The 26,075-nt window shown below is 33.6% G+C and overlaps 2 protein-coding genes across 2 annotated transcripts; both read left to right on the top strand.

Annotated features, from left to right (window-relative positions):
• The first annotated feature begins 53 nt into the window (after positions 1 to 53).
• LOC131649847 (uncharacterized) lies at positions 54 to 19,731 on the top strand. Its single transcript, XM_058919601.1, has 5 exons — positions 54 to 84; positions 169 to 432; positions 15,324 to 15,656; positions 15,846 to 16,120; positions 19,720 to 19,731. The coding sequence occupies exons 1-5, from the start codon at positions 54 to 56 to the stop codon at positions 19,729 to 19,731; spliced, it is 915 nt and encodes a 304-aa protein (XP_058775584.1).
• Positions 19,732 to 19,762: 31 nt separating this feature from the next.
• On the top strand, positions 19,763 to 26,054 carry LOC131649842 (putative F-box protein At3g16210). The gene is made up of 2 exons (XM_058919596.1): positions 19,763 to 20,428; positions 26,043 to 26,054. The coding sequence occupies exons 1-2, from the start codon at positions 19,763 to 19,765 to the stop codon at positions 26,052 to 26,054; spliced, it is 678 nt and encodes a 225-aa protein (XP_058775579.1).
• The last annotated feature ends 21 nt before the right edge of the window (positions 26,055 to 26,075 follow it).

Below are 26,075 nucleotides of genomic sequence, written 5' to 3'. Positions count from 1 at the left end.
TAATATCATTTTATTTAAACAATGAAGTCTTCAAAAAAACATATATACCTTACATGGATGAAACTTTTGATCGGGAAGGAGAAGGTATACAACTGATTGTGTTACAAAAGTTCATTGGCTTAATATCATATCATAAGTCTACGACTACACTTCACATATCAATTTTAGGTGAAATCGGCGTGAAGAAGTCATGGACCAAACTTATTGTTATTGGGATGACACCTAGTCTTATGCATCCTATCAGGGCGAAAAAGAATGAAGAAATAACAAACAATAAGCTAACCTGGTTTGACCATTTAATTACTCATATATTTGAGAAGCTTGAAGGTAAACAACATACTTCTCTAGTATATTATGAGAAAAACTATTCACCAACAGCAGGAATGGACCTCATTGTTCGTAGACCTCCAATTATCAATGTATACGTTAGGCGTAAGCGCAAGGTCGATTTAATTAGTCCTAAATTATATACGAGTAATTGTAAAAGAATGAGATTAATTTAATTTGTTATTGTTTGATTGGGTTTGTAAGAGACTACAGACTCTAATCTTAGTGGTATTATTAAAAAAAATTGTAACAACTGTATGAGATTATTCTCTGTTTAATTATCAATTTCTTATTTTTATTGTTTGTTCTTTTCATTATTATTATTATTATTATTATTATTATTATTATTATTATTATTATTATTATTATTATTATTATTATTATTATTTTTATTATTATTATTATTATTATTATTATTATTATTATTATTATTATTATATTTTCTCATAGTTTATTCAATTGATTGATAAAAGATTAATTTATGAATTTGTTGTCTATAAAAAGTTGAAATAAATCTAAATTATCATATATTTTTAAATGATTGGTATTAAGTTTTTACCATTTTTTTGGTATAATAGTTATGGTTGATTGGAACGAACATGTAGATTAAAAAAATCTATTGAAAGTAAATCATGATAGGTTGTGAATGCATTTATCTTTTTTACAAATTTAATTTATTGTTAGGTTCAATATTTGTAATTTTTACCGTCGAAATTGATTTATCAAATTTTTTTATTTCACATGATCTTTCATGCCTTTACATGTAATAAAGGCGTGTGTGAGAATAAATATACGGAATAAAAAGTAATATAGGTAGTTTTTTAAAGCTCTATTTAAATCATATAAATATGCTAGGATCCATAGAATGCTCAATAAAATAATATTGTGTACCATTATTTAGGATCCATAGTTACCTCTCTAACTATGTATACTTACGACGTATTAGTAGAAGTTTTTGGTGCTCATAATCTCTCATTCTTATCGTGCTAAGAGGACCACTAAATATGCATACTTATGACATTTAACGAAAAATAATTTTGTCAATTTATGTTGACATTTGTTAACAAATCACAAATCAGACCGGTTACTAATTTTAATCTTTATATTAATTGAAATATTCCTTAATTAACTATTCAATATTTTTTTAAATAATCATGTATACTATTATTTATAGTATACCTGGGTGTATGGGATAACATATCATTGTCTCTATAATGTATATGTAGTGGCGGAACCAGAATAAATTTTATGGGGTGGCTTCTAAATTAAACTATAATTTATAAATCAAATATTCATACCATACCATAATGTATATAAAATATCTAAATTGTAATAAACATAAAGTTGAACATGAAATAATTAAAAATTATTGCATAAAAATACATAAAGTAATGCTCTACAGTTTTTGAGTAGCTTGAAATCACCAATAATAGTCTCGAAATCAGTACTTGCAGCAATTTCTCTTTCAATGTTAACTGCCATGCTATCTCCTAGAAAATCAACTTCCATTTTGTTTCTCAATCTTGTCTTGATAATTTTTATTGTCGAAAAAAATCTTTCCGTAGTAATTGTAGATACAGGGAGAGTCATTGTGATCATTGCTAAGGCTTCTGCATCAATCCATTTGGAAAAAATAGTTTATAGCTATAATAACAAATTTAGTTACTCCAAAGCCAGTGTAAAAAGGCCAAGGATATTTATGCCCCATTGGGAGAATGTCCATGGTCCAGTTAACATGTTGAGATTGAATGGCAGGGTGATATGAATGTCACCATGGTTCTGAGATTGTTCACATTTTTTGCTCTAATTGTTGACTTTTTGAACCATTGAAGGCCAAAAGTAATCGGCCTTGAGAATCTTTGTGGTGATGGCTTTTCCTCCTAGATGTTGCCTCGATATACCTTCATGTACTTTAACAAGAAAATTTCCGGATTTCTCTTCTTCTATACATTTTAACAAAATGATGGACATGTTTGTTTTGTACAGCCTTACTCCTATAATTGAATACGAACATAGTGGTAGGAAATTTGAAACGTGAGGATATTTCTACTAACAATCCTTAATCTCTCTCAAGGATGAGCCCCCACGATAATTCGTCTATTATTTCACGACTCGTCTGTGAAGACGGTCCACTTTGTGAATGGTTCTTAAGTGACTGGCGCCATTTCTGTGATGAGATTTGAAAAGATTTAAGCTTTAAGTTTGTTGTAGGCTCAAATGAGATATCGAACCCAAATATCTTGACTGACTCTTTCCTCACTCGTCTTACTAAATCTGGTTTGTGCAAGACCTGCTTTAAAGGTTTGTATGTTCGAACTATTATCACAAGTATAATTGTTTTCTTATCACAAATCCGATAGTTTAAAGTTGAATCTTTTTCGATTGTAAATACTGAGTATATGTTTAATCTAGTAGAGTACAAGAATCAATTAGTTTGTAAGAACACATGTTTAATGAAATAAGTTACGAGAATCAAAGTTTAATAATTTAGATTCTCTATCATACCAAGTAAGGACGTCAATTTTATGAATCAAGTTACATTATTTTCATATACATTTTATTTTATTTAATATAGCTTTTTATATATTTATATAAATTTTTACTAGTTTAATTTTTCTATATTTTATATTAATTTAATCTTTTAATTTAAATTTTTTTATTCATTATTTGTCTCTATTTATAATTTTATTTATTATTTATTATTAGTGAGTTAAATTTAACTTTCAATAAAAAAAAAGAATGTGTTAGAATGTGTATCTTAATACTTGCTCAAAAAATTCCCTTTAAAATAGATTAAAATATTTTTTTTTACTTACAGAATTATTAAGAATTTAATTGGATCACAACCTTTAATTTGTTAGAATTGTTTGACTTTTATTTTCATTTTTTAAAAAATAATATAATTGAGTGGCTAGATACATTGATAGTGTAAAAAAATTTACATTTACAAAATTATTAATTGTTCTTTTCGGTCCCCATAAAAATAAGCAATTTTTAGTTTCCAAAATTATATTACAAATAATTTTAATACTTTCTATATAAAAAAATTGCACTTAAAATTTTTAAATTTATTATGAAAAATAGTGAAATGAAAAATGTAAATTTTCCGCTTTTATTAAATCTTTAAATGCAAACAAAATTTTAAATTTAAACGTTGTGACAGTTGGTAGAATTCTAAGAAAGGAAACAAAATTCCCAAAGGACACATTGGTTGGTTCGTAAAGCATGATGATGTTAGTATATATATTGAAGATAATTCTATGAATTTCCATACGTTCTATTCAAGAATATCAATTCAAGTTCTGAGTAATTTCTGCCAAAGTAAGTCTTTTTGGAGTCATATTATCATTATTACTTTTATCTTAATTATTCATTATTGATATCAGTTAAATTTTATTTTACCAGATATTTTGTTTCAGTATATATCTCCTTGATTTGAGTATATTTTATTTACATTCTATCAATTTTATTTATTTGATTTGAGTAGATTTTGTTTACCTATCAATTTAGTTTATTTGATTTGAAAATATATATCTCTTTTATTCGAAGAGTAGATTTTGTTTGTATTTCCTTATAAAAAAAACGTTCTTTTACTGAAATAAAATAGTTCTCAATTCATATAATATATCGAACAAGGAATCACAAACTTCTAACATTTTTTTAATGTAATTATTAAAAAAAATATTATAATGGAAAATAAATAAATGTTGAGTTATAACTCACTTTGTTTTTTTACTCTATATCTTTCAGGCAGGAGCATAGTTTATTTTTTGCTGCTACAATAACCTAAAAGATGACTAAAAGTTATATACCTGATGATGCTGCCTTCTCAATTTTATCAAAACTCCCTCTTAAATCTTTGCATCGATTTTCTTGTTTACAAAAATCATGGTCTCTAGATTCATCTTTCATGATCAAGCTCAAGAATAACGTAATATATAACAATCCTGGTGATTCATTTCTACCGTTATATTTATCCGAAAATGGGTTGTATAAGATTCGAGAAGAAGACTAAACTAGATTTTCCAACTTCATTTAACATTCAAGAGTTTGATATATTTGGCTTTTATAATGTTAAAGGCATATTTTGTGTAATACCCGACATTATATTTATTCGATCTTTATGTTTACTAATAAAATTGGTATAGAATAAGATGGATAAATATGATGTATATTCTACTAATTGGTCTTTAGTGCTAACTAAACCTATTAGTGGCAATAGGAAGGGTATAATGGTATTTTCGCCCTTAAGTAGAATAGAGTCATGTTTGGATCCCTCATTCCTTTCTTGATCAAAAAACAGAATTTGTGAGGGAGAGAAAGAGGAGAGGAAGCGTGGAAAGAGAGGAAGAAGAGAAGAGTTTCAAAACTTGGTCCAATTGTTCAACCTTGCATGCATCAGATTCTGTCCAACCTTTGCTCCTGTCATCATCTCCATCTTGCTACAGCATCATCATCATCTGATTTCATCTCTAAGGTGAGTCCTTAGATAGAAACCATGAGCTTTGCATGTTGGGGTTCTATTTGGGGGTTTAGGGATTGTGTGATAACTAATGGATCAATGAAGCTAATTATGTTGTTTTGCCTTAAATCCTTGTTGGTTGATGATTCTGAATAAAATGCATGTTTTAAATTCGTGGGAATCTGGTTAGTAATGCAGGGGATGACTTTAGAAGCACTTTTGGACTGTCATAGAATCCTTAAAAACGCAGAAAAATGGTTCTGGTTCAGTGTAACCGGTTACGTTGTTGAAAAACTGAGAATATGGGCTTTTGGCGTATCTGTAACCGGTTACGGGTTCTGGTGTAACCGGTGACACTGGGCGCAGAAGGAAAAATTAAGCAGATTGGGAAATTCATATCTCCCGTTTCGTACGTCCGTTTGACGCGTACCATGTACCGTTAGAAAGCTAATTGAGTGTACTATCTAGGAAAATTAGCTTTGGTATTTAAATAATATTTTTCGGCATATCTGACACACCTTCAGTTAAAGTGCGACACTGATATTATGCAAATTATGTAAAGTTAGACTGAATTAGCTCACTATTTTTAACTGCTATGTTATGCTGGAGTAAGAATACTATATTATGATGAAATATGATCATTCTATTAATGCCATTGTTTCGGTTAAATAATCGGGTTTGTCAGTTTGCGTGCTTTAGCGTTTGTTTATGTGTGTGTGTGCTGAATCGAAGTAGACCGGGTACTAAGTTACGATTCGGACCATGGGTCCTTGAGTTGTCCGTGGGACTGCCCTGATCATGGATCCCAGAGGCACATACCTGAACTACTGTTGCAGTGTGCTTGTGAGGGTCTGGAGGCATTTTACTCACTTGCTGTATACACACTCGCGTGCTCGGTATGATGGCGTTATGCGGCTAAGTAAGCCTACGCATAACAGGTAAACCATCTCTAATGATGCCATGTAGGCTACATCATTAGGTTCCTACCCGGATGGGCTCATGCGTCGAGACGGCGTGTTGCACTTGCTGTTAACACCACGTGCGTACAGATGGTTAATGGGACGGTGTCGCCTCTTAGGCAAGGTCTCCTCGCAGCCGTGTAGGCTTTTGCGAGCCCGTTTAACCATTCTTGCAGGGTGCTTGTGCAAGTCTCTTGACAAATAGGCATGGGTGAACCCACCGAGGGTGTGTTAGTAACTTAGTCTAGTAGTATTAACTTACTTCTGGATTCCCCGTTATGGATGCGGGTTTTGCATGCTTGTTGCTTTAAAATGTATAATTGTTTGAGGCAAGTCCAATGGTGGACGAGTCACTTGTTGCTCCGTACTTGTACCGGAAGTGAGTATAACCCCGAATCAATGGTGGATTCGGTTTTGATTGCATGTTCCCTTTAGATCCGAGTGGACTAATAGGATAGGCGGACTCACTGAGATTTAGTAATCTCATCCCATTCCAATTATTTATTTTCAGGTGGTTCGAGGCAAGATCGCGGTAAGGGAAAGATGGATTAGATCTCTTGGCGATGCTTGGATATTTCTTTTAGTTCTTATCGTGCTTGCTAGTTCATGTATTTTGTATATGTACTTATATGATGTACTTGTATTTTGGCCATGATACATTCGGCTTTTGTATTCATGTACTTCTATTTTCCGCTGCAAACATTATGTAACTGTTGTCTTATGAACCATATTTAATACTTTATGCATATAATTCTAGACAAATATGTGTGGGGTGTTACATTTTGTCTGATTGAATCTTTATATACACAACCTCAAAGAGTTGTTGTAATACCCCGTATTAATTAAATGCTCTAATGTATTAACTGACACTGAGGTTTTATCAATTGATACGATAGAGATACTTTTGGACATTAAGTTAGTAGTGTTAACTTAAAGATATTTTTCCTTATATCCTTTCCTTTTGTTTTCTTCTTCATTCTTCACCAAAAAGAGAAAGTTAGAGAGAAGAAGTAGAGAGAAGGAAGAGCAAAGGAGAAAGAGGAGAAAAGCTTGGATCTTCACCATTTCTTCGCCGAATCAACTCATCTTCGACATCAACGACTCTTAATCGAGGTGGGTTCTAGTTAGAAACTCATAACTTTGATTGTGGATGAGAAATCATAAGTTTTGATTTAGGGATTTTATAGAGGAAATCTAGGTTTTGGATCGAATTCATCTATGATTATGAATAAGTGTTTACAATCCATAAATATATCATCTATAGGTTGTATCTATGCCTTATTATGATCTGGAACAGGTGTGAAAGGATTTAGATGGTTTTGAACCATGGATCTGTGTATGAGGCAGAGCTGAGAACTGAGTTCTCGCGCGCTTCGCGGCGCGAACGGGGCTGCACGGCGCGAACTATGCAGGTTTTAGGGGTTCTGCTTCTGCCTTCAGCACGCGGCGCGTACTGGGTGTCGCGGCGCGAACAGTTGGAAATCTTTAGAGTTTTGCTTCTGCCATAGGGTTCGCGGCGCGTAGATTAGTTAGCGGCGCGAACAGTGTTAGAAATTATAGTGGTTTGCTTCTGCCATAGGGTTCGCGGCGCGACCTAGTTGTTGCGCGGCGCGAACTGAAGCTTCCTTAACCAATTTTTTTCTTAACTTAATGGAAATTGTTTCAAGCATAACTTTTGAACCATAACTCTGTTTTAATCACCGTTCGAAGTGATAGGAAGCTAGAAGCGTGTACTTTCTAGTAGTATAGGTTTTGGGAACAAAGGGAGAATTATTTAATCGAGAATCGGGAATGGCTTGAGTACTTGGGTTGGTTTTCGTTCGAATTCTTGAGAACGTTATGCTTTTAGTATGATGCTTGTGTACTCTATAATTGTTACTGAGTTCTATTGCAGGTGGATTAGTATACCTTGTTATATGTGTTTATATCAAGAGGGTTAAATAACTACATTGTTATGTGAATAAAGCATAAGTGAGGAAAACTAGGAATTGTTAGGTTGTGTAGCTTAACAAAGAAACCTAGGATGAAACATTATATGGACATACGTGTTGGAATCTTATGAGGAAAGGCTAACAGGCCTAGTGGTTTGCGGAAGCGATCACCATTGTTGATGTATTAATCGGAACCGTAGTATTTTTCTTTACTCTTTATTTTTCCTTTGAATGCTAACAGGCATTCACCGTGCAGAAAGGCACATAATCTTGGCAGGTTTGATTCCCGCTTTTGTGTACGAATGGAACCTACGGGTAGAGACTTGTGATGGTGTACGGGCCATGTGAAGTGACGATTCATGGGGAAAGGCTCATGAGTCCGAATCCATTTCGTATGTCAAGATTTTTCCAAAGGATTCATGACTCGTGCCACCTCCTAGACGTAGAAGGGGACGGGAATATGGGGATGCCTTGGTATTGGTTTCCGATTAATAATCTTGTGTTGAGTTGTTGAACTCTAAGTATGATTCCATATAATGTTAGTGTGTGAACTCAAGGTCTAGTTCCTTGTCTTGATTTGAGAGTGATAGGCTAGAACCGTGTAAAGCCGAGAGGATCCATAGGATAGGGAACTCACTGGGATTTTATATCTCACCCCATTATATATTGATTTCAGGTACTACAGGTTCCGCGAAGGGTAAGGAGAAAGAAGTTTGATTTCCTTATTCCTTGTTCTTATTTTGGATGTGGCGAAGCTTCCGTTGTGGAATTCTTTTGAGATCATTGTTTGATCTAGTTCTTAGCTTTTTATTTTGAACATCTTGTATATATTATGCCATTGTGTAGAACTTTAGTATTTGGGCATTAATATGTATAATGTGCTGTCTAGGAACTTATTGGTATTTCAGTACCAAATACTTGGATTCATGTATACTTATATGATTTGATGCATGTATTTATATATGGGTGTTACAGTTGGTATCAGAGCAGGTCGTATCCTCGACCTAGCCATGAGATATTATAAGTATTTCTTTCTGTCCAAGATGTGTTGTGTTCCCATGAGTTTTGTTGTGTTATGACTATGGCATTGAGCCTGATCAACTTAATCCCATTTTGATAACCTCCAGGAACATGGCGGACGGACGCAGGACTCGTGGTCGACCCCCCACACGACCTCCACAAGTGAATACACCGGATGGCGGTGCGAATGTTCCATGGCCCCAGTTCATGCAACAGATGCAACAGCAGCAGAACCAGTTCATGCTGCAGATGATGCAACAGATGAATGGCGGTCATAATGCTCCAGTGGTTGTGCCCGAAGCTGTAGGTGGGACTTATAGAGATTTCATTCGCATGAATCCTCCGGAATTTCATGGTGGATTAGATCCTATAAAGGCGCATGAGTGGGTGGCCAATGTAGAAGGAATCTTTGAGATCGTGCATTGTAGTGAAGAGGACAAGGTAGTGTTTGCTTCTCATTCGCTGAAAGGTCCAGCTATGAGGTGGTGGAAGGGTGCTTCTGCTTTGATGATTACTCAGGGAGTACCTAAGGAATGGGAGAATTTCAAGACCACTTTTATGGAGAAATACTTTCCTAGTTCACTGAGGACTAAGAAGGAGTTGGAGTTCCAGCAGTTAAGGCAGGACAATATGTCAGTAGCTACTTATGCTGAGAAGTTTGAAATTTTGGCTGCTTACTCTAGGCAGGCCGCGTATGCTCCTGATGAGGGTTGGAAGGTGGACCAGTTTCTGTTTGGTTTAAGGGCTGATATCTCACATAGTGTGTCCCAGAGGGAGTTCACTACTTATACGGAGTTGTTGCGACAATGTTATGTGGCCGAGACTAGTTTGAAGAAAGTTCAAGCTGAGGAAGATTTGAAGAAGAAGAATCAATATGAAAGAGGAAGGCCAAGCCAACAATTTCGACCTAGGCCACAAGCTTTCAAAGGAAAGCAAGTGCAAGGTCCTCGGTCTAGTGCACCTCCGGTGTGTCGTAGTTGTGGTAAGAATCACCTCGGAAGATGTGCCTTTGAAGGGGTGAAATGTTTTCATTGTCATCAAGAAGGGCATATGGCTAGGAATTGTCCTCAGAATAGGAATCAAGTTCAAGGAAGGGGTGCCGGTAGAGTTTATACCTTGGATGCTAAGAAGACCAAGGGTGATAACTCTTTGATTGCGGGTACGTGTTTCATTAATGGGCATTCTTGTTTTGTTCTATTTGATTGTGGAGCAACACACTCTTTTGTGTCATTACAATGTATGAAGCGACTTGGGTTGCAAGCTACTCCTTTATTTCCTCCTATGGCGGTTACTACTGCTATGGATGAGATGGTAGAGACACCGTTGGTGTGTGAAAATTGTGTGTTATCTGTGGGTGGTAGGAATTTCCAGATTGATCTTGTTTGCTTACCACTTAAGAAGGTAGACGTTGTATTGGGAATGGATTGGCTTTCTGCTAATTCGGTGTTCATTGGGTGTGAGGAGAAGTTAATCATTATTCCAACTGAAGAAGCTACTCCGAAGGATGTGTTGACTACTATACTAGAAGGTACGGTAGGTATGATTAATTTCTTGTTTGAGAAAGAGAAGTCTGTTCTGTTGGTTCTCACTAAGGAGACGGGTGACAAGTTAGAGGTTTCACAAATTGCTGTCGTTAGAGAATTTTCCGATGTTTTTCCCGAGGATGTCACTTCTCTTCCTCCGGAAAGGGAAGTGGAATTCTCTATTGACCTGGTACCGGGAACGGCTCCTATATCCGTTTCTCCGTATCGGATGGCACCACTTGAATTAAGAGAATTGAAGGGGCAATTGGAAGAACTGATGGCTAAACATTTTGTGCGACCTAGTGTCTCACCGTGGGGAGCTCCAGTGTTGTTAGTAAAGAAGAAGGATGGTGGGATGAGACTATGTATTGATTATCGTCGGTTGAATAAGGCCACCATCAAGAACAAATACCCTTTGCCTAGGATAAACGACTTGTTAGATCAATTGAAAGGAGCCTGTGTGTTCTCGAAGATTGATTTGCGGTCAGGTTATCACCAAATCCGTGTGAAGAGCTCAGATGTGCCCAAGACTGCATTTAGAACCCGTTATGGTCATTACGAATTCTTGGTGATGCCTTTCGGTGTTACGAATGCTCCAGCTGTTTTCATGGATTATATGAATCGGTTATTTCAGCCTTACTTGGATCAATTTGTGGTAGTCTTTATCGATGACATTCTTATTTATTCTCGTACTCCACAAGAGCACGAAGAACACCTGAGGATTGTTCTGTCGGTACTGCAAGAGAATCAATTGTTTGCTAAGTTAAGTAAGTGTGAGTTTTGGATGACAGAGGTAAGATTTCTTGGTCATGTTATATCTCAAGGAGGTGTGGCAGTGGACCCGACGAAAATTGAAGCGGTAATTAATTGGGAGAGACCGAGCAATGTCTCAGAAGTCCGAAGTTTCTTGGGCTTAGCCGGCTACTACAGAAGATTTATAAAAGGGTTTTCTCAATTGGCTTTACCAATGACTAGACTTACTCGGAAGGAGTGTCCTTATGATTGGGATTCGGGGTGTGAACAGAGCTTCATGGGCTTGAAGGAAAGATTGACGACTGCTCCTGTTTTGATCGTTCCTGACCCAAATAAGTCCTATGAAGTATTTTGCGATGCTTCCAAGAAAGGATTAGGAGGAGTATTGATGCAGGATGGTCAGGTGGTAGCATACACATCTCGACAGTTAAAGGTTCACGAAGAGAATTATCCAACTCATGATTTAGAATTGGCTGCGGTTGTTTTTACCCTAAAGGTGTGGCGTCATTACTTGTATGGAGTTCATTTTGAAATGTTCAGCGACCACAAGAGTTTAAAGTACCTATTCGACCAGAAGGAGTTGAATATGCGTCAGAGGCGGTGGATGGAATACTTAAAGGATTATGATTTTGACTTGAAGTATCATCCAGGCAAAGCAAATAAAGTGGCGGATGCTTTGAGTCGGAAGGTGTTAAAGAGGGCCGAATTGATGATGTCAGAGTATGCGTTATTGGAGAAATTTCGAGATCTCAACCTTCAATTTGTTTGGACCCAAAATGGAGTATTGATGGGAAACTTGAATGTTAATTCTACCTTGAGAAACGACATCCAACAAGCACAAGCGTCTGATACTAAGTTACAAGAGGTGTTGGTTCAACCAGGTTTTACTCGAGCTACAGATGGGGTGATTATGTTTAATCAGAGGATTTGTGTTCCGGACGATGCGTTATTGAAAAGAAGGATTTTGGATGAAGCTCACAAGGGTGCTTTCACGATACATCCGGGTTCTTCAAAAATGTACCAAGATTTGAAAGGGGATTATTGGTGGTCCGGAATGAAAGGAGATGTCGCAGTGTACGTATCAGAGTGTGCGGTGTGCCAACAAGTAAAGATTGAACATCAAAGGCCGGGTGGATTGTTACAACCACTAGAGATTCCAATATGGAAGTGGGATAGTATTTCAATGGATTTTGCGGTTAGTTTACCTCGTACTCAAGGTGGATATGATTCTATTTGGGTGATTGTAGATCGGTTGACGAAATCTGCACATTTCTTAGCCGTGAAGACTACTTACAAGGCAAGTCATCTTGCACGGTTGTTTATCGCAGAGATTGTGAAGTTGCACGGTGTACCCTCTAGTATTGTGTCGGATAGAGATCCAAAGTTTACTTCAAGGTTTTGGAGAGCTTTCCAGCAAGCGATGGGATCTAAATTATGTTTGAGCACGTCGAACCACCCTCAAACGGATGGTCAAACGGAACGGACGATACAAACCTTGGAGGATATGTTAAGAGCGTGTGTGCTTGAAAGTAGAGGAAATTGGAAGGAGCTTTTACCATTGATTGAATTTGCTTACAATAACAGTTACCATGCGAGTATCGGTATGGCACCTTATGAGGCATTATATGGGAGAAAATGTAGAACACCGTTGTGTTGGTCAGAAATTGGTGATGATAGGATTTTGGGACCCGAAATTATTCAAGAGACCACGGACAAGATTAGAATGATTCGTGAGAAGGTTAAACAAGCACAGGATCGTCAGAAGAGTTATGCGGATAACCGTAGGAGGCCTTTGGAGTTTATGGAAGGTGACCATGTATTTTTGAAAGTTACTCCGAGGTTGAGATTGAAAGGACCGTTTAAGTCAAGAAAGTTAAGTCCGAGATACGTGGGGCCGTATGAGATTCTAGAGAGGATTGGTGAAGTAGCTTACCGTTTAGCCTTACCACCTTCTCTATCGGAAATGCATGATGTTTTCCACGTGTCTCAACTGAGGAAGTTTATTCCCGATCCTCTCCAGCCGGTGTTACCAGATGCAATTGAGATAGAATCAAATTTGACCTTTGAACCCTTACCGAGCCGTATCGTAGGAAGAGAGACTAAAGTGTTGCGCAACAAGGAGATTCCTCTTGTCAAGGTTCAGTGGGATGTGACGCATCCGGGCGATGCTACATGGGAACTTGAATCGGAAATGCGGGATGCTTACCCTCACCTTTTCAGGTAATTTTTAAATTCGAGGACGAATTTCTATTTAAGTGGGGGAGGATGTAATACCCCGTATTAATTAAATGCTCTAATGTATTAACTGACACTGAGGTTTTATCAATTGATACGATAGAGATACTTTTGGACATTAAGTTAGTAGTGTTAACTTAGAGATATTTTTCCTTATATCCTTTCCTTTTGTTTTCTTCTTCATTCTTCACCAAAAAGAGAAAGTTAGAGAGAAGAAGTAGAGAGAAGGAAGAGCAAAGGAGAAAGAGGAGAAAAGCTTGGATCTTCACCATTTCTTCGCCGAATCAACTCATCTTCGACATCAACGACTCTTAATCGAGGTGGGTTCTAGTTAGAAACTCATAACTTTGATTGTGGATGAGAAATCATAAGTTTTGATTTAGGGATTTTATAGAGGAAATCTAGGTTTTGGATCGAATTCATCTATGATTATGAATAAGTGTTTACAATCCATAAATATATCATCTATAGGTTGTATCTATGCCTTATTATGATCTGGAACAGGTGTGAAAGGATTTAGATGGTTTTGAACCATGGATCTGTGTATGAGGCAGAGCTGAGAACTGAGTTCTCGCGCGCTTCGCGGCGCGAACGGGGCTGCGCGGCGCAAACTATGCAGGTTTTAGGGGTTCTGCTTCTGCCTTCAGCACGCGGCGCGTACTGGGTGTCGCGGCGCGAACAGTTGGAAATCTTTAGAGTTTTGCTTCTGCCATAGGGTTCGCGGCGCGTAGATTAGTTAGCGGCGCGAACAGTGTTAGAAATTATAGTGGTTTGCTTCTGCCATAGGGTTCGCGGCGCGACCTAGTTGTTGCGCGGCGCGAACTGAAGCTTCCTTAACCAATTTTTTTCTTAACTTAATGGAAATTGTTTCAAGCATAACTTTTGAACCATAACTCTGTTTTAATCACCGTTCGAAGTGATAGGAAGCTAGAAGCGTGTACTTTCTAGTAGTATAGGTTTTGGGAACAAAGGGAGAATTATTTAATCGAGAATCGGGAATGGCTTGAGTACTTGGGTTGGTTTTCGTTCGAATTCTTGAGAACGTTATGCTTTTAGTATGATGCTTGTGTACTCTATAATTGTTACTGAGTTCTATTGCAGGTGGATTAGTATACCTTGTTATATGTGTTTATATCAAGAGGGTTAAATAACTACATTGTTATGTGAATAAAGCATAAGTGAGGAAAACTAGGAATTGTTAGGTTGTGTAGCTTAACAAAGAAACCTAGGATGAAACATTATATGGACATACGTGTTGGAATCTTATGAGGAAAGGCTAACAGGCCTAGTGGTTTGCGGAAGCGATCACCATTGTTGATGTATTAATCGGAACCGTAGTATTTTTCTTTACTCTTTATTTTTCCTTTGAATGCTAACAGGCATTCACCGTGCAGAAAGGCACATAATCTTGGCAGGTTTGATTCCCGCTTTTGTGTACGAATGGAACCTACGGGTAGAGACTTGTGATGGTGTACGGGCCATGTGAAGTGACGATTCATGGGGAAAGGCTCATGAGTCCGAATCCATTTCGTATGTCAAGATTTTTCCAAAGGATTCATGACTCGTGCCACCTCCTAGACGTAGAAGGGGACGGGAATATGGGGATGCCTTGGTATTGGTTTCCGATTAATAATCTTGTGTTGAGTTGTTGAACTCTAAGTATGATTCCATATAATGTTAGTGTGTGAACTCAAGGTCTAGTTCCTTGTCTTGATTTGAGAGTGATAGGCTAGAACCGTGTAAAGCCGAGAGGATCCATAGGATAGGGAACTCACTGGGATTTTATATCTCACCCCATTATATATTGATTTCAGGTACTACAGGTTCCGCGAAGGGTAAGGAGAAAGAAGTTTGATTTCCTTATTCCTTGTTCTTATTTTGGATGTGGCGAAGCTTCCGTTGTGGAATTCTTTTGAGATCATTGTTTGATCTAGTTCTTAGCTTTTTATTTTGAACATCTTGTATATATTATGCCATTGTGTAGAACTTTAGTATTTGGGCATTAATATGTATAATGTGTTGTCTAGGAACTTATTGGTATTTCAGTACCAAATACTTGGATTCATGTATACTTATATGATTTGATGCATGTATTTATATATGGGTGTTACAGTTGTATTGTGGAACCCAACCACCGAAGAATTCAAGATCATTCCTCCCAGCTTGTGTGTGTCACGTCTCATTGAATCTTCTCCCCATGATGATGAATGGCCAGAGTTTTATGTTCATGGATTTGGTTATGACCAAGTTAACAATGACTATAAGGTGGTTCGTTGTGTACAAATTCCTCTAACTCATTATCTACACATCTTTTGGGAGATATATAGCTTAAGAAATAATTGTTGGAGTGAACTTAAATTTAAGATGCCTGCTTCTTATTCGGATCGTCAGGATCTCTATGTCTACACCGACGGAACATGTCATTGGTTGTCTGTACGTTTTAAAGGTTATAAAGATAGACTATGTTTAATATCATTTTATTTAAACAATGAAGTCTTCAAAAAAACATATATACCTTACATGGATGACACTTTTGATCGGGAAGGAGAAGGGATACAACTGATTGTGTTACAAAAGTTCATTGGCTTAATATCATATCATAAGTCTACGACTACACTTCACATATCAATTTTAGGTGAAATCGGCGTGAAGAAGTCATGGACCAAACTTATTGTTATTGGGATGACACCTAGTTTTATGCATCCTATCAGGGCGGAAAAGAATGAAGAAATAACAAACAATAAGCTAACCTGGTTTGACCATTTAATTACTCATATATTTGAGAAGCTTGAAGGTAAACAACATACTTCTCTAGTATATTATGAGAAAAACTATTCACCAACAGCAGGAATGGACCTCATTGTTCGTAGACCTCCAATTATCAATGTATACGTTAGGCGTAAGCGCAAGGTCGATTTAATTAGTCCTAAATTATATACGAGTAATTGTAAAAGAATGAGATTAATTTAATTTGTTATTGTTTGATTGGGTTTGTGAGAGACTACAGACTCTAATCTTAGTGGAATTATTAAAAAAAATTGTAACAACTGTATGAGATTATTCTCTGTTTAATTATCAATTTCTTATTTTTATTGTTTGTTCTTTTCATTATTATTATTATTATTATTATTATTATTATTTTTATTATTATTATTATTATTATTATTATTATTATTATTATTATTATATTTTCTCATAGTTTATTCAATTGATTTATAAAAGATTAATTTATGAATTTGTTGTCTATAAGAAGTTGAAATAAATCTAAATTATCATATATTTTTAAATGATTGGTATTAAGCTTTTACCATTTTTTGGTATAATAGTTATGGTTGATTGGAACGAACATGTAGATTAAAAAAATCTATTGAAAGTAAATCATGATAGGTTGTGAATGCATTTATCTTTTTTACAAATTTAATTTATTGTTAGGTTCAATATTTGTAATTTTTACCGTCGAAATTGATTTATCAAATTTTTTTATTTCACATGATCTTTCATGCCTTTACATGTAATAAAGGCGTGTGTGAGAATAAATATACGGAATAAAAAGTAATATAGGTAGTTTTTTAAAGCTCTGTTTAAATCATATAAATATGCTAGGATCCATAGAATGCTCAATAAAATAATATTGTGTACCATTATTTAGGATCCATAGTTACCTCTCTAACTATGTATACTTACGACGTATTAGTAGAAGTTTTTGGTGTTCATAATCTCTCATTCTTATCGTGCTAAGAGGCCCTCTAAATATGCATACTTATGACATTTAACGAAAAATAATTTTGTCAATTTATGTTGACATTTGTTAACAAATCAAAAATCAGACCGGTTACTAATTTTAATCTTTATATTAATTGAAATATTCCTTAATTAACTATTCAATAATTTTTTTTAAATAATCATGTATACTATAATTTATAGTATACCTGGGTGTATGGGATAACATATCATTGTCTCTATAATGTATATGCAGTGGCGGAACCAGAATAAATTTTATGGGGTGGCTGATAAATTAAACTATAATTTATAAATCAATTATTCATACCATAATGTATATAAAATATCTAAATTGTAATAAACATAAAGTTGAACATGAAATAATTAAAAATTATTGCATAAAAATACATAAAGTAATGCTCTACAGTTTTTGAGTAGCTTGAAATCACCAATAATAGTCTCGAAATCAATACTTGCAGCAATTTCTCTTTCGATGTTAACCGCCATGCTATCTCCTAGAAAATCAACTTCCATTTTGTTTCTCAATCTTGTCTTGATAATTTTTATTGTCGAAAAAAATCTTTCCGTAGTAATTGTAGATACAGGGAGAGTCATTGTGATCTTTGCTAAGGCTTCTGCATCAATCCATTTGGAAAAAATAGTTTATAGCTATAATAACAAATTTAGTTACTCCAAAGCCAGTGTAAAAAGGCCAAGGATATTTATGCCCCATTGGGAGAATGTCCATGGTCCAGTTAACATGTTGAGATTGAATGGCAGGGTGATATGAATGTCACCATGCTTCTGAGATTGTTCACATTTTTTGCTCTAATTGTTGACTTTTTGAACCATTGAAGGCCAAAAGTAATCGGCCTTGAGAATCTTTGTGGCAATGGCTTTTCCTCCTAGATGTTGCCTCGATATACCTTCATGTACTTTAACAAGAAAATTTCCGGATTTCTCTTCTTCTATACATTTTAACAAAATGGTGGACATGTTTCTTTTGTACAGCCTTACTCCTATAATTGAATACGAACATAGTGGTAGGAAATTTGAAACGTGAGGATATTTCTACTAACAATCCTTAATCTCTCTCAAGGATGAGCCCCCACGATAATTCGTCTATTATTTCACGACTCGTCTGTGAAGACGGTCCACTTTGTGAATGGTTCTTAAGTGACTGGCGTCATTTCTGTGATGAGATTTGAAAAGATTTAAGCTTTAAGTTTGTTGTAGGCTCAAATGAGATATCGAACCCAAATATTTTGACCGACTCTTTCCTCACTCGTCTTACTAAATCTGGTTTGTGCAAAACCTGCTTTAATGGTTTGTATGTTCGAGCTATTATCACAAGTATAATTGTTTTCTTATCACAAATCCGATAGTTTAAAGTTGAATTTTTTTCGATTGTAAATACTGAGTATATGTTTAATCTAGTAGAGTACAAGAATCAATTAGTTTGTAAGAACACATGTTTAATGAAATAAGTTACGAGAATCAAAGTTTAATAATTTAGATTCTCTATCATACCAAGTGAGGACGTCAATTTTATGAATCAAGTTACATTATTTTCATATACATTTTATTTTATTTAATATAGATTTTTATATATTTATATAAATTTTTACTAGTTTAATTTTTCTATATTTTATATGAATTTATCTTTTAATTTAAAATTTTTTTATTCATTATCTGTCTCTATTTATAATTTTATTTATTATTTATCATTAGTGAGTTAAATTTAACTTTCAATAAAAAAAAAGAATGTGTTAGAATGTGTATCTTAATACTTGCTCAAAAAATTCCCTTTAAAATAGATTAAAATATTTTTTTTTACTTACAGAATTATTAAGAATTTAATTGGATCACAACCTTTAATTTGTTAGAATTGTTTGACTTTTATTTTCATTTTTTAAAAAATAATATAATTGAGTGGCTAGATACATTGATAGTGTAAAAAAATTTACATTTACAAAATTATTAATTGTTCTTTTCTGTCCCCAAAAAAATAAGCAATTTTTAGTTTCCAAAATTATATTACAAATAATTTTAATACTTTCTATATAAAAAAATTGCACTTAAAATTTTTAAATTTATTATGAAAAATAGTGAAATGAAAAATGTAAATTTTCCGCTTTTATTAAATCTTTAAATGCAAACAAAATTTTAAATTTAAACGTTGTGACGGTTGGTAGAATTCTAAGAAAGGAAACAAAATTCCCAAAGGACACATTGGTTGGTTCGTAAAGCATGATGATGTTAGTATATATATTGAAGATAATTCTATGAATTTCCATACGTTCTATTCAAGAATATCAATTCAAGTTCTGAGTAATTTCTGCCAAAGTAAGTCTTTTTGCAGTCATATTATCATTATTATTTTTATCTTAATTTTTATCTTAATTATTCATTATTGATATCAGTTAAATTTTATTTTACCAGATATTTTGTTTCAGTATATATCTCCTTGATTTGAGTAGATTTTATTTACATTCTATCAATTTTATTTATTTGATTTGAGTAGATTTTGTTTACCTATCAATTTAGTTTATTTAATTTGAAAATATATATCTCTTTTATTTGAAGAGTAGATTTTGTTTGTGTTTCCTTATAAAAAAAAACGTTCTTTTACTGAAATAAAATAGTTCTCAATTCATATAATATATCGAACAAGGAATCACAAACTTCTAACATTTTTTTTAATGTAATTATTAAAAAAAATATTATAATGGAAAATAAATAAATGTTGAGTTATAACTCACTTTGTTTTTTTACTCTATATCTTTCAGGCAGGAGCATAGTTTATTTTTTGTTGCTACGATAACCTAAAAGATGACTAAAAGTTATATACCTGATGATGCTGCCTTCTCAATTTTATCAAAACTCCCTCTTAAATCTTTGCATCGATTTTCTTGTTTACAAAAATCATGGTCTCTAGATTCATCTTTCATGATCAAGCTCAAGAATAACGTAATATATAACAATCCTGGTGATTCATTTCTACCGTTATATTTATCTGAAAATGAGTTGTATTATTTTCGTGGAGAAAGATTCGAGAAGAAGACTAAATTAGATTTTCCAACTTCATTTAACATTCAAGAGTTTGATATATTTGGCTTTTCTAGTGTTAAAGGCATATTTTGTCTGATTGAATTTTTATATACACAACCTCAAAGAGTTGTATTGTGGAACCCAACCACCGAAGAATTCAAGATCATTCCTCCCAGCTTGCGTGTGTCACGTCTCATTGAATCTTCTCCCCATGATGATGAATGGCCAGAGTTTTATGTTCATGGATTTGGTTATGACCAAGTTAACAATGACTATAAGGTGGTTCGTTGTGTACAAATTCCTCTAACTCATTATCTACACATCTTTTGGGAGATATATAGCTTAAGAAATAATTGTTGGAGTGAACTTAAATTTAAGATGCCTGCTTCTTATTCGGATCGTCAGGATCTCTATGTGTACACCGACGAAACATGTCATTGGTTGTCTGTACGTTATAAAGGTTATAAAGATAGACTATGTTTAATATCATTTTATTTAAACAATGAAGTCTTCAAAAAAACATATTGTTAGACGCTGGCCTATAGATCTAGAGGGGGGGTGAATAGATCTCACTAAGTTTTTACAGATTTTTCTACAGACTCGAGCGAAAGCGGTTCTGAATCGACTTGCGTCTATTCTGGACCGCTATTGCAAAGGTCGTATGTGTTTCAAAACCAAAGAGTAAGTGGAATTAATGGTGAAGTAATATGATAGCCAACCAATACGTTTAACAACTGAAATCCAATTAACTTCTAGATTGACAACTTTGATTTGCAATGCAGTAAGATTGGATTAGGCAAAAACACAAACACTTGGTGATAGGTTCAAATTGATAGTGATTCAAGTTGTGGTGAATTGTGATGTTTGTGCAGAACTTTAATTCACAATTTTAACACTTGAATCGTTGATCAATTTTGCACTTATAACCAATTATGAACAGAAAGTAAAAGAGAAAGTAAAAGCGACAAGAACACGATATTTGTTTAGGCAGTTCGTCGATCGTCCTCGCTACGACTACGTCTGCCCCCAATTCCAAATTGAAATTGGGTAATCTTTCATTAATGTTGAAAGTAGTATATACAAAGAAGATAACAAAGCGATAAACGATAAACCAATTATGTCGATCCTTTGAATCTTCTTCCCCCTTAATCTTGAGCCAGATCAAGGTTATCCAAGAGCTTCACTTTGATTCCCTTCTGCAGTGTCTTGATTCCTTGAACTCCCCGTTCCTCAATCGTTACACTCAGCCGAATCCTCAATGAACGCCTCTTGATAAAAACCCCCAAGAACCACCCGTCGTGGAGGACAAAACCCGCAGATTTTATTCACCAACAAACCCCACAAACCTTCACCCACTAGGAATCTTCAATTCCGTTCCATGGACGTTATCGAACTCATCACTAACCCGCAACGCAAGAATGATTATGTGTAATTGTGTTGGAGATGATGAAGAACGAAGATGAGAAGCGTTTGTGTATCTTTCAGTCGTTGGTGTTTTTTTTTTTGAATAATTACCCTTGTACAATATATATGATTGCATAACAGTTAGAAACGCGAAAAACTGATTTTTGAACTTTCTTGATCAGTTAGGTCGACCACTTGTAGTGCTTAGGTCGACCTAACAGAGCTTGCAGAATTTTGCTCCCAGTTAGGTCGACCTGTTGAAGGAGTAGGTCGACCAGAATCCTCTTCTGATGCATTCTGGGGACATTTTCACAGATTAGGTCGACCTAGTTGATGTGTAGGTCGACCTAACAGGCTGGTATGTAGAATTCATCAATTTAGGTCGACCTAAATGATGTGTGAGTCGACCTAGCAGGGACATATGAGTTTTTCTCCATTTTAGGTCGACCTGGGTTGATGGTAGGTCGACCTAACTGCTGTTTTTCTGCATTCTTCTTGTTTTGCTTGTGTTGAGGCAACCTATAAACACATACACATAATGGGTTGACTTATGAGTGATCAATGTTTGCTTTTCTTTAAGTTTTCTGCTTCAGTCTTGTTGTTTGAATGCTTATTTGAGTTTGCCATGAATCAAAAACATCTTTGAGTGTAATCTTGTATTCACACATATATACCTTACATGGATGAAACTTTTGATCGGGAAGGAGAAGGGATATAACTGATTGTGTTACAAAAATTCATTGGCTTAATATCATATCATAAGTCTACGACTACACTTCACATATCAATTTTAGGTGAAATCATCGTGAAGAAGTCATGGACCAAACTTATTGTTATTGGGATGACACCTAGCCTTATGCATCCTATCAGGGCGGAAAAGAATGAAGAAATAACAAACAATAAGCTAACCTGGTTTGACCATTTAATTACTCATATATTTGAGAAGCTTGAAGGTAAACAACATACTTCTCTAGTATATTATGAGAAAAATTATTCACCAACAGCAGGAATGGACCTCATTGTTCGTAGACCTCCAATTATCAATGTATACGTTAGGCGTAAGCGCAAGGTCGATTTAATTAGTCCTAAATTATATACGAGTAATTGTAAAAGAATGAGATTAATTTAATTTGTTATTGTTTGATTGGGTTTGTGAGAGACTACAGACTCTAATCTTAGTGGTATTATTAAAAAAAATTGTAACAACTGTATGAGATTATTCTCTGTTTAATTATCAATTTCTTATTTTTATTGTTTGTTCTTTTCATTATTATTATTATTATTATTATTATTATTATTATTATTATTATTATTATTATTATTATTATTATTATTATATTTTCTCATAGTTTATTCAATTGATTTATAAAAGATTAATTTATGAATTTGTTGTCTATAAGAAGTTGAAATAAATCTAAATTATCATATATTTTTAAATGATTGGTATTAAGTTTTTACCATTTTTTGGTATAATATTTATGGTTGATTGGAACGAACATGTAGATTAAAAAAATCTATTGAAAGTAAATCATGATAGGTTGTGAATGCATTTATCTTTTTTACAAATTTAATTTATTGTTAGGTTCAATATTTGTAATTTTTACCGTCGAAATTGATTTATCAAATTTTTTTATTTCACATGATCTTTCATGCCTTTACATGTAATAAAGGCGTGTGTGAGAATAAATATACGGAATAAAAAGTAATATAGGTAGTTTTTTAAAGCTCTGTTTAAATCATATAAATATGCTAGGATCCATAGAATGCTCAATAAAATAATATTGTGTACCATTATTTAGGATCCATAGTTACCTCTCTAACTATGTATACTTACGACGTATTAGTAGAAGTTTTTGGTGCTCATAATCTCTCATTCTTATCGTGCTAAGAGGCCCTCTAAATATGCATACTTATGACATTTAACGAAAAATAATTTTGTCAATTTATGTTGACATTTGTTAACAAATCAAAAATCAGACCGGTTACTAATTTTAATCTTTATATTAATTGAAATATTCCTTAATTAACTATTCAATAATTTTTTTTAAATAATCATGTATACTATAATTTATAGTATACCTGGGTGTAAGGGATAACATATCATTGTCTCTATAATGTATATGCAGTGGCGGAACCAGAATAATTTTTATGCGGTGGCTGATAAATTAAACTATAATTTATAAATCAAATATTCATACCATAATGTATATAAAATATCTAAATTGTAATAAACATAAAGTTGAACATGAAATAATTAAAAATTATTGCATAAAAATACATAAAGTAATGCTCTACAGTTTTTGAGTAGCTTGAAATCACCAATAATAGTCTCGAAATCAATACTTGCAGCAATTTCTCTTTCGATGTTAACCGCCATGCTATCTCCTAGAAAATCAACTTCCATTTTGTTTCTCAATCTTGTCTTAATAATTTTTATTGTCGAAAAAAATCTTTCCGTAGTAATTGTAGATACAGGGAGAGTCATTGTGATCTTTGCTAAGGCTTCTGCATCAATCCATTTGGAAAAAATAGTTTATAGCTATAATAACAAATTTAGTTACTCCAAAGCCAGTGTAAAAAGGCCAAGGATATTTATGCCCCATTGGGAGAATGTCCATGGTCCAGTTAACATGTTGAGATTGAATGGCAGGGTGATATGAATGTCACCATGCTTCTGAGATTGTTCACATTTTTTGCTCTAATTGTTGACTTTTTGAACCATTGAAGGCCAAAAGTAATCGGCCTTGAGAATATTTGTGGCAATGGCTTTTCCTCCTAGATGTTGCCTCGATATACCTTCATGTACTTAAACAAGAAAATTTCCGGATTTCTCTTCTTCTATACATTTTAACAAAATGGTGGACATGTTTCTTTTGTACAGCCTTACTCCTATAATTGAATACGAACATAGTGGTAGGAAATTTGAAACGTGAGGATATTTCTACTAACAATCCTTAATCTCTCTCAAGGATGAGCCCCCACGATAATTCGTCTATTATTTCACGACTCGTCTGTGAAGACGGTCCACTTTGTGAATGGTTCTTAAGTGACTGGCGTCATTTCTGTGATGAGATTTGAAAAGATTTAAGCTTTAAGTTTGTTGTAGGCTCAAATGAGATATCGAACCCAAATATCTTGACCGACTCTTTCCTCACTCGTCTTACTAAATCTGGTTTGTGCAAGACCTGCTTTAAAGGTTTGTATGTTCGAACTATTATCACAAGTATAATTGTTTTCTTATCACAAATCCGATAGTTTAAAGTTGAATTTTTTTCGATTGTAAATACTGAGTATATGTTTAATCTAGTAGAGTACAAGAATCAATTAGTTTGAAAGAACACATGTTTAATGAAATAAGTTACTAGAATCAAAGTTTAATAATATAGATTCTCTATCATACCAAGTAAGGACGTCAATTTTATGAATCAAGTTACATTATTTTCATATACATTTTATTTTATTTAATATAGCTTTTTATATATTTATATAAATTTTTACTAGTTTAATTTTCTATATTTTATATTAATTTAATCTTTTAATTTAAAATTTTTTTATTCATTATTTGTCTCTATTTATAATTTTATTTATTATTTATCATTAGTGAGTTAAATTTAACTTTCAATAAAAAAAAGAATGTGTTAGAATGTGTATCTTAATACTTGCTCAAAAAATTCCCCTTAAAATAGATTAAAATACTTTTTTTACTTACAGAATTATTAAGAATTTAATTGGATCACAACCTTTAATTTGTTAGAATTGTTTGACTTTTATTTTCATTTTTAAAAAAATAATATAATTGAGTGGCTAGATACATTGATAGTGTAAAAAAATTTACATTTACAAAATTATTAATTGTTCTTTTCGGTCCCCATGAAAATAAGCAATTTTTAGTTTCCAAAATTATATTACAAATAATTTTAATACTTTCTATATAAAAAAATTGCACTTAAATTTTTTAAATTTATTATGAAAAATAGTGAAATGAAAAATGTAAATTTTCCGCTTTTATTAAATCTTTAAATGCAAACAAAATTTTAAATTTAAACGTTGGGACGGTTGGTAGAATTCTAAGAAAGGAAACAAAATTCCCAAAGGACACATTGGTTGGTTCGTAAAGCATGATGATGTTAGTATATATATTGAAGATAATTCTATGAATTTCCATACGTTCTATTCAAGAATATCAATTCAAGTTCTGAGTAATTTCTGCCAAAGTAAGTCTTTTTGCAATCATATTATCATTATTATTTTTATCTTAATTTTTATCTTAATTATTCATTATTGATATCAGTTAAATTTTATTTTACCAGATATTTTGTTTCAGTATATATCTCCTTGATTTGAGTAGATTTTATTTACATTCTATCAATTTTTTTTATTTGATTTGAGTAGATTTTGTTTACCTATCAATTTAGTTTATTTGATTTGAAAATATATATCTCTTTTATTCGAAGAGTAGATTTTGTTTGTGTTTCCTTATAAAAAAAAACGTTCTTTTACTGAAATAAAATAGTTCTCAATTCATATAATATATCGAACAAGGAATCACAAACTTCTAACATTTTTTTAATGTAATTATTAAAAAAAATATTATAATGGAAAATAAATAAATGTTGAGTTATAACTCACTTTGTTTTTTTTACTCTATATCTTTCAGGCAGGAGCATAGTTTTTTTTTTGTTGCTACAAT

The sequence above is a fragment of the Vicia villosa genome, linkage group LG1, assembly GCF_029867415.1.
Source record: "Vicia villosa cultivar HV-30 ecotype Madison, WI linkage group LG1, Vvil1.0, whole genome shotgun sequence".
In the NCBI taxonomy this organism is placed as follows: Eukaryota; Viridiplantae; Streptophyta; class Magnoliopsida; order Fabales; family Fabaceae; genus Vicia; species Vicia villosa.
The sequence above is the reverse complement of the archived record's forward strand: the minus strand, read 5'-3'. Positions and strand labels throughout refer to the sequence as shown.

Coding starts and splice junctions, on each gene's coding strand:
- LOC131649842 (XM_058919596.1), top strand. CDS start 19,763: ATGACTAAAAGTTATATACCTGATGATGCTGCCTTCTCAATTTTATCA.
- LOC131649847 (XM_058919601.1), top strand. CDS start 54: ATGGATGAAACTTTTGATCGGGAAGGAGAAG. Junction 433..15,323: donor TATCAATGTATACGTTAGGC/GTAAGCGCAAGG, acceptor TGGGTGTTACAG/TTGTATTGTGGAACCCAACC. Junction 15,657..15,845: donor GTTGTCTGTACGTTTTAAAG/GTTATAAAGATA, acceptor TATCAATTTTAG/GTGAAATCGGCGTGAAGAAG.